This window comes from Arachis ipaensis, chromosome B08 (assembly GCF_000816755.2).
Source record: "Arachis ipaensis cultivar K30076 chromosome B08, Araip1.1, whole genome shotgun sequence".
Lineage (NCBI taxonomy): Eukaryota > Viridiplantae > Streptophyta > Magnoliopsida > Fabales > Fabaceae > Arachis > Arachis ipaensis.
In genome coordinates this window covers 15,118,809-15,128,775 of record NC_029792.2, presented here as the reverse complement: position 1 = coordinate 15,128,775, position 9,967 = coordinate 15,118,809, and the positions used below count along the sequence as shown (strand labels likewise).

General features: G+C 31.9%; 1 protein-coding gene, 1 long non-coding RNA gene and 1 pseudogene across 5 annotated transcripts; 1 reads left to right on the top strand and 2 right to left on the bottom strand.

Annotated features, from left to right (window-relative positions):
• LOC107613388 lies at positions 2,124 to 4,526 on the top strand. Its single transcript, XR_001614034.2, has 3 exons — positions 2,124 to 2,344; positions 3,687 to 3,931; positions 4,407 to 4,526. It is a non-coding gene; the product is annotated as an uncharacterized LOC107613388 (long non-coding RNA).
• Positions 5,022 to 7,489, bottom strand: LOC107613386. Of its 4 annotated transcripts, XR_001614033.2 has the most exons (5): positions 7,107 to 7,414; positions 6,722 to 6,913; positions 6,173 to 6,269; positions 5,932 to 6,065; positions 5,022 to 5,820 (listed from the first exon to the last, which is right to left on the bottom strand). XR_001614033.2 is itself a non-coding variant. In XM_016315352.2 (2 exons), the coding sequence occupies exons 1-2, from the start codon at positions 7,390 to 7,392 to the stop codon at positions 6,208 to 6,210; spliced, it is 348 nt and encodes a 115-aa protein (XP_016170838.1). In that variant the 5' UTR covers positions 7,393 to 7,489; the 3' UTR covers positions 6,072 to 6,207. The 4 variants fall into 4 exon arrangements, 1 of the variants encoding a protein (XP_016170838.1); XR_001614030.2 differs by having other exon boundaries at positions 5,022 to 6,065; XR_001614031.2 differs by lacking the exon at positions 6,722 to 6,913 and having other exon boundaries at positions 5,022 to 6,065; positions 7,107 to 7,438.
• Positions 7,689 to 9,967, bottom strand: part of LOC107613387 — a 10,814-nt pseudogene continuing 8,535 nt past the window's right edge.

Genomic DNA, 9,967 nt, shown 5'->3' with positions numbered 1-9,967 from the left:
CAGGTTATAATTATGATAATTATAAATAAAAAATATTAAATAAAATTTATTTTTTATTAAAAAATACATTACCTTCAAATTTTGTGTTGAATAAATCTAACATTACCTATTTCATTTTTTAAATCAATAATCATCATAAAATATTACTGTCAGAATTATTGATAGAAAATTCTGACGATAATCATGGTATAAAATGCAAAAAATTGGTGACAACGTTACTTTTATCCAACGTATCAACACCTTAAAATGGGATATTCTGTATTGTTTATCGTCGAATTTTTTTAACGATAATTAACACTAGAAATATTAAATCCGTTGACAACTGTTTACGACGACGTTATATCGTCAAATTTTTTGTCAATTTCATCATAATTTTAACGGTTTTCGACCTTTTTTAGTGGGATCCACTATTACCAAGATTATTTTTGAAAACTAGTTTTGAGCACTTCTGTCATCAGTTACTTTTGTTTATCGACGATAAATAACTTGTGGCACGCTGTTAGCTAGTCTTATATTAAAACTTATATTTTCTTTTTTCATGCTTCATAAAAAAAGTTTATATTGAACAATATAGTTCACAAATCACAAGAAAATGCCTATAATTTCATTTGCAAAGAAATAAGTGATTATTGATGTCAGCCTTACTTTATTATGCTTAAATTAAGATATGGCTAATGTCCATGATCGATATTACTTGTATTTACTCATACTTATTTAATATAAGAGTCTTCCTTTATTATCTTATTAACTTGTTAAGAAATTTAATCTGAAGATTTAAAAAAAAAAAAACGATTACATATATAAATATGAAGTTGAGATTACCTACCTTTAAGTCAAATTCCAATTATACAGATATATTTATATTTACACAACTTAATTATAATAAAAGTATTTTACATGAATCTATTATAATACAATACAATTACAGATTGGACATAATTGCAACTCTTGTTCCTCTTAAAGAAAACAAATTTAAATAATAAAAGCGAGAAAAGAAAAAACCGAAATGTTCATAACATTGGGTGTTGATGTGGAAGCACATGCATTATACAAAAACTTGCAAAGTTTTGAGAGGGTTAGGTGGCAGATTTGAACCATCGCAAAACGATTTTGTGGTAGTTCGCAAACTGCTTGAATGACCTATGTTAATTTCATCTTCGAGATTAAAATGAGCAAAATACGATCAATTAATTTACGTTTTTGTTAGGTAGACAACGAAAAAACTGAATAACATGAATAATGGACTGTAAATTTAGCTCAATAAAATTAAAAAAAAAAAACACTTCACCTAAATTATCCAACTAAAAAACTCCATTCAATAATTTAAAAATTTTAATCATCCATTATACCCTAATTTACCAAAACATCAACTTCTCTCCTAAACCCTCTGCCGTCGCCGCCTCACTTTTGCCGGCGTCACTCTCTCCCTCACCAGATATCATCGTCGCCTTCTGAATTCTTCACACTGTCACTTGGTCGCCAACCAGCCTCTATCGTCGCCGCCGAAATCCTCCTCATCACTACCGCTGGTTCGTTAACAAGGACCCTCATCGGCACTTAAGGATAACCATCCACTTAAGTATAAAAACAATCATCCATATACCCAATGAATTAAATATTTAATATATTTTAATTGTATCGAACTAAACCCATTTCAATCGAATAACCATCCACATGAGAATTAAAATAACATCCATATACCTACTAAAATGACCATCCAGCATTAAAGATGATAGACGCAAGCTTTTTGGGATGACTGAACTTCAAAGAGAGATGATCTTCTCAGATAGGGCTACCAAACAGGATGACAAGAATTTAATTTATTGGGGAATCGGTGGTTGAAGCTACGTGCCGTTTTCGTCGGGACGTGGTGGAAGGAGAAAACGTGAGTTGGAGAAGGAGGAGAAGGAGAAGAATTGAGATGGAATGGGAACGTGATGTGACGGAGGAGGTTACGTTGTCTAAACCTAATAATTTAAATTCAAAAATTGATTATTCTAATAAATTGATAATCTAATTTTAATAATTAATTTAACCTTTTTTTTAAAACTATTATTCACGTTGTTCAATATTTACATTGTTTACCTATACAAAATACAAAAAAAATCACTTTGTTCTCTTTTCCCGGGTTTCTCCCAGAACCTTCGTATCTCTTCTCTGTCTCCCTCTCTTCTCTTCGCACTCTCTCTTCTCTCCAGTAAAGAAGACGAAGAAGCTTCCTCCACGGCGCCCTGTCACCACATCATTCGTTGCGCGCCTCACCCAGCCGAGGAGAACGTTGTCGTGTCAGAGGGCGTCGCCGTCTTCCTCGTTCATCATCACCGTCGTGAGCCTCTCCCTTCCGGTAACATCCTCTCTGTAAGAAAGACTTTGACTTCAAAATTTGTGGCATGTTTGTGTTGGCCCTCTTGTCTCTTTACAAATAATTTTGCATCGTTTGAGCTAAAAAAGATAAATACAATGCATAGTATGAACTAAAGTATGTGATTGCATTATTATTATTCTTGTTTCTGAACAATCTAATTGACAAGGATGTATTTGGATATAAAGGTTGAATCTTAAGACACTGATGCCTAATTGGTGGTTAAAAACATGGAAGATGTTTTGTTTATTCTTTAAATTTGTTAACATCAATCAATTTCAAATAATCAAATATTGTTGACGATTTTATGATGTATGTGTAACAAGTTTCAGGTTCTAGTTCATGTGATTTTCCATGTTTATATAGTCTTTTAAACACTTTAATTTCTCTCGTTGTTGGATTAAGCAGAAAAGAAAAGAAAAAGCATTCCCAAATTTGATGTGTTCTTGTTGCCTTTGAAGAAGGGGGTGGTGTAACTAGAAATTGAAACCATTACATTATGGATTTGGATACCTATAGACAAACTTCCTATGATGGTCTTGGCTTTGGTTAGATCTCTGATTCATTCTTTTATTTATTTGTTGAGTGTGTAGAGGCTGAAAAAGGAAAAACTTTAAACCCTGTCAATGCCAAACTTAACTACTCAAGGATGGCAGATAAGAAGACCTCAGTTACTATTTTTGACTTTCAATTATTATAGGCCGCAACAAACAGCTTTAGCAAAATTAAATGGCTTTGTTGTCTAAATCCAACACGAAGTTTAGGTATTGTGAGGGATTATACATAAGTTGTGGTGGGTTTGGTTATTTGGATAGTGGTTTTGCCACTTTCTGTATCTATAATCTAATATTACTGCAGCCATATGCAAGACTTGCTAGCTCACCTTTGCAATTGTGTATTCACAGAGCCTCTTAAGTCCTTCTAATAGATATTGATCAGCTGTTTGGAGAAGGTCTTGAGCTATATCTAGAGTGATTTCAGTCGATCCAGTGTATATAAATCTGGACATCGATCAAATAAAAAGAATATTAGTTGCTCAAAAACTACTAGAAAGTTTATATAAAAGATATGGCTCAGAATTTATTAGACCTCATCATCAGCTCAAAAATTTCCCATCTAATATTTAGAATCTCAATATCCTTTGCATCCTTCTCCTAACATGAATAGAACATTTGTATATTAGTGCCAGAAATCTAATAATCTATCTCACTGCTTGAAATTGCAATACAAGTTTTATCAATTATATAAATTCTAAAAAACAAATATTGCAGTACAAGTTATTAGAAGGTTGAAAGAATATAACAGCCAATATTGGTTATTTTAGGAATATTATGGGGTGTGAGTGGTGCACTGGTGAAGGCTAAGTTCAAGAATGGTGGAAGTGGTGCCGAGTTATGGTTCGCTTGCATGGTTTGACCTGTAGGCATGTGAATTCGATGGTTCTTAGCTCGGCTCAACCATCGTGGATTAGGAAGGGCAGGGTTGTTTAAATGGATGCCATTTGGAACTCTTATTGCCAATGTATCAGCTGCTTGTGTAATGGCTGCACTTTCCACCGTAAAGGAAGCAGTAAGTTTCTTTTGTGCTGCTCTGTCTCCCAGTGCTCCAATATTTGCTGCATTTGCTAATCTCTAACCTAATAATAGTAATAGGATTACAATTAAATTAGATACCATTGAGAAATTGTTACAATTGTGTCTAGATACATTAATTTATGAATGTACAAAAAAAGGTTAGTACAACCATCAAAAGTACCGTGTTAAACATACAAGAAATAGCAAATTAGAATCATTTGTACATCAATATATTCCTGATGTAAAGATTTTATTGTTACAAATCCAAATCTTCAACAACCTCTAAAGGTGGATTCATACGAGTCATTCACAAAAAAGTTGTAGTGTGATTGATGTGATATCCGATGGCTGGTACGAAGTCTATAAAGGGTTTGTGATATAAAGTTTAGCTTTAGATAAAGAGAAACCAATTTCACATTGCAAAAATAAAAGAAAAGAAAAACTCATTTTTCTCATTACAAATTTTGTAGGTCAATACCAAAGATTGTGACACTATTGTAATCGCAACAGTCCTTTTCTATCGTTGATTGCTTTCTAAATCAAATGTATGGATTTGTATATGAAGACTTCTTTTTGTTTTCTTTCAACTCTCTCTCTCCTCTCTTTTACAAAATTATCTCATCTCTAAATTTATTTTATTTAATTAGAAAAGGAAAAATAAATGTTTAAAATTGACCGGGGGATAGGTGTATACTATACTTGAGCAGAGGGTCTTTGACATGTAAAGCTATCATTTGTTTATTTTATTCACGACACCTAGAAGATATGAATTATTGAATGGTGATAAACGTTTATGAACAAATATTAAGATGTTAATATGAATGTATTTTACATAATTAATTAATTCAAATGAGAAAGCAATGATGAAAGCACACAGTCAATTATGTTAAAAAAATCACGGATAAATCAAATAAGAATTTTAAAATGTATCGATATCCTTATGTTTCAATAATTTTTAACCATTCATCTTAATTATAAAAAATATATATCATTATATAATTAAGATGCTGGCTTTTCATTGTATTTTCTCTGTTTTTCTTTATGCAGAGTGTAAAGTAAAAAAAAACCTTGTTAATTATGTGGACATAGTTCAATTCCTTTGTTATTTTATTAAATAGAAAAGAAAAATTTGTTCCAGAAGACATGAACGTGTCATATGGTATTAGGCTAGCAGAACTTTTAGACACTCTAATAGGTTTTGTTGGACTTAGTTGACCGGCAGAATCTTCTATGAAAGCCAAGTTTTCAGGCTCTGATTGCCTAGATGGAGATAATACTTTTGAGAGACTCTTGAACTTGATTTCTGTGGACTTTCTCTGATAACATTAGTCCTCAGCTTTGAAAGATGAGATCCTTTGCGACCAAGCTTGTGATTCGCTGTGTTCCTAGATCGCCCTTTTGAATTGGCTTCTTGCCAGCCCTCATCTGATGATGTCTCCTCCTGGTGAATAGATTCACTTGACACTGGTGGACTATACATAGGGACATTATTGCCATTTTCGTTCATAACTTCATAATCCACCATGCCAGATCTTTCTTTTGTTTTGTTTTCTGCCGTACCAGTAGCATATTCCAAGCCATTATAGAAAACACCCACATTGCTTGGTGCATTTTCACGTTGAAGGTTTTGTTCACTTATTGGTAGAAGTATCTAAAAGATTAGAGATATAATCGACAACTTGCATAATGAGGCAACACAATAGAAAATTTTACAAAACAAAGGTAGCAGCAGTTTATAACAATAAAGCAATTAATGTCAAATATATAAGGTAACACCATGTAAAAATTTGGCAGAGAACCTTCCCACGCTGCTGTTTTCTCTGAGCTTGTTCATTTCCATTAGAATCAAGCTCGGGACTTATAAAATCCAGAAGATCTGACACACTGCATTAAAAGAGTCACAGTTTTTTGGTGCCCTGAATACAACAATCAACAGAAATTCTTCATGGCATAGGCATCGAAACCATTTTGAAGAGGAGAGTCATTGTAACCTACTTCAAAGCGAGCTCGTATTGTTGCATACGATAGTAAAAGACAGAAAGGTCCCCATAGCTTTTTATTGTGTCAGGATGATCAAGCCCAAGCTCCCTCTCATTTATATCGACCGCCTTTTGCTGATATATTGTGGCCTAAATAAGCAAAATTCGAACAAGTTCATTGGCAACAATAATGATGGATAGACTCTACTTTCTACACTACATGAGAAGCAAATATAACAGAATCTTCACATGATTACCATAAGTTGCTTGGTAAAGAACCACATCTAAAAGATTATAGGCACTTGCAGTAATTCGATGATAGGTACATCAAACAGCCATCATCTTCACCAATGCCTGCAATTAAATAGACAAGTGTGTATAGAAAATAACAGATCATGCTTATGGCAGATAACAAACAAGATGATAATAGTCAAACCACAAGATGATAACCCAAAATAATGCTTTAAACTGCAAGTTCCAACATTAATTTGAGATGACCTAAAGCATAGCTGGTACAAGAGAGGTAAATTTATTAAGCATAAGATGATGATAGTCAAACCACATTATTAGGTCATGATTAATAAAATTTATACAAGGCATAAATAGGTGGGAAGATAATTCAAGGCAGCAACAATGCCAGGAATATTTTTCTGAACACAAATAAAAAAAAAAGCAAAAAACATATATAGGAATGGCATTAAGCAAAAGAAGAACTCATGGCAAGATGGAGTGTTGGGAACAAACTGTGCCATTCCTCCAAACTCAAACTACACATACAAGTTTTAAACCAAGGATCAGATTGGCACCTTTTCCTACTTTCCATCAACTGCATTTCACAAAGCCGCTGGAGGATTTGGAGGACTCAATATCTATCACAGATCTGTCATCCCAATCCCTTATCCAAACCCTGCTGGTGATTTCACTTTGCTCATTGGTGATTGGTTCAAGACCAACCACAAGGTAATTAACCAACCAGGATTATTACATTTTGCTCCATTCTTGATGAATCATAAAGAAATTGAATGTTAGTCTTCTTGATTGCAGACATTAAGGCAGACTTTGGATTAAAGCAAGAATTGATAAAATTAACAACAACGAATATAAAATCACAGAAATTAAAGTAAATCCCATTAATTACAGAAATCACTACAGTGCTATAATAATTAAAAGAAATCACAGAGGGGGAGTTACCGGAAGGGAGAGGCTGACGACGGTGATGAAGAACGAGAAAGACGGCGATGCTCTCTGGAACGAGGAAGACGGCGACGCTCTCTGACGCGACGACGTTCTCCTCGGCTGGGTGAGGCGCGCGACGAATACTGCGGTGACCTTGGCAGGGCGCCGTGGAGGAAAAGAAGGAAGAGGATGGAGAAGGGAGCTGTCGAAGAAAATCCGGAGCCGAGTGTAAAGGAGAAGAGACAAAGAAGAGACTATGGCAGTGAGTCTGAGATTTGAAGGTTGGGTGACCCAGGAACATTTTGATATTTTTTTAGTACGGTTTTAATATTTTTTTTTTTTGTATGAATGATTAACTAGGGTTCATGGAAAATGTCAATAAAATTGAAATAATTTTTTTTAGTATAGATAAATAATTAAATGTGTTTTTGTTTTTTAAATTTTGACACAGTAAAATTAAATCATTTGATTAATTTAAAAGTGTAATTTGTTGTCTAACATAAAAAAAAAAGGGTATTTAAGTCTTTTACAATTAATATAAAAGATAATTATTTTTACTGATATTATATTACGAAATTTAATATTTGTGCAAAATTATATAACAAGATAAAATTATATATATATGACAACAACTCTTACAATAAACTTGGGATAACTATAGTTGCACAGCAACTCTACCCATAATTCAATATTTTTTAATACAACTGCTAGAAGACAATTGGATCCAAAAGTAGTTCAACAACATATTCTCTTAGCAGTTCTGTGTTTGTGTATTTATCCTCAAAATTTGAGTATGTAAACTCAATTATACGGGCAAAATTAACAATAGAATCAAGCACAGGTCTTGGGATATTATTTGATTTGAGACATTCTTCGTTTATATCCTTCCAATAATCTATGATCTCCTTTAGAATGAGTTTATTGGCCTCTTCTTGAGAAAAATCGTATTGTTTCATACAACATTCAACAGCAGAAGCAACATGTTCTCTTTGCTGCTCAAACTATATAAATAAAACAAATCCAAAAAAGCTAATTAGACAAAAATTTTACTGAAGAGAGTACAAATAACTTTTACACTTCCATAGTTACATGTGTCATCTTCAAAATTTATTTCCTTGTCATTAGTGCCTTAATTTTAATTAATAGCTCTATAAATTATTTTAATTTGAAATTTTTTATCAACTTACTAATCCTAATATTTCCTGAAAATATTTCGCATATATATCTCAAAATAATTTGACTTGATTAATTTATTTGTGATCATTTTTATATTTGAAGTAATCCTAAATGCTTTAATTCATATAAAAACTCTATATTCACACACATAACGATAATAAACAATAATTTAACTAATGCAAGAAAACAAATTAAACAAATAATATTTTTCAATAGTCATTACAATTATTTTGTTATCAAATATTAATGAGAATTATCTATTTGGTCATTAGTTAAAAGGTTAAAATTCATAAACTAATTAAAATCTTAAAGAAATTATAGGAATTATTTAGAATGAAAAAGGATGTAAAATTAATTTCAATTCTCTTCCACATTATTATCACTAAATTAACAAAAAGAAATAGTTGGAATAATCTATGATGCACTGATATTGATACGGACACGGACACAGGACACGACATGACACGATATGGGACACGTCGACATATGAGTTTTAAAATCTTATAAGACACGAGGACACGCATACATATAAATTATAAAGTATTTTTTAAATAAATCATAATAATATTTTGATATTTTATTGATATTAAAATATAAATTAATTTTTTAATTATTTTTAATGTCTTATTTTAATTATATAAAGTATTTAAAATATTTTTGTTTTAATAAATAATAATATATACTATTTCTAAATTTATTTTAAGAATACATGTTAAAAATAAGATTGGACACACTAACACGTGGTGGTATTTAAGTGTGTTCAAGCGTGTATGGAGAAGAATTTTTTTATTTTTATTAGGACAGGATTGGACACAACAGACACGCTTGTCGGACGAGTGTCAGTGAGTATCATATCCGAAATGTGTCCGACACACAGACACAGCAACTCAGCAAAGTGTCCGTACTTCATAGGTTGAAATAAAATCACTACCTAAATATATGAAAACATCCATTAGCTGTTAATTACAATTAATGAACTAACCAAAAAAGTTTGAAGTTCATGCTAGTAATATTAAGAAAAGATAACAAAAATTTCAGACATACCCATTATTAATTAAACATATATTTTTGTCAAAGTAAACAAATTAAATACCTTATGTGAGGCCATATCATCCATGAGTCTGCCAATAAGTGACACAGCTTTTACAATTTTCGTATCACTCATTACCCAATCAAACACTTCTTTTGTTGCAAATCCTGCCAAACCAAGAAAAGCTATGATCTGAAGTGGCAAGGTAGAAGATATAGCTCCATTAACCTTATACTCATCATATGTTGGAATATAGCCTCTATGGCACCATTTTGCTTCAACCAAGTAGGCTTGTGCCAAGTTAAAAAACTGCAAGTACAATTTAGAAACCAATTAATAATTAGTTAACTATTTTAAGGTTATTAATCATGATATATTTAATTTTTAAAAATATTAAGGAACTAGAGGGCTACCTCTTGTTTAATATGTTGTAACACCAAACTTGAATTTTCATCCTTTGAAGTCACTGACTCAATTTCCTTCCATACTTCTAAAATTGTATTAAATACCACTTTCATGCATTCCGGAAGAGATTTAATGGGACTAATGTCCCACCTGAAAAAAAACTTATATAGATAATAATAACATAGAATAAAAGAACGAGTAATACTAAAAAGACAATAATACAAAATTATCTTATTTAACTTAACATTTATAATTTTATATTTGA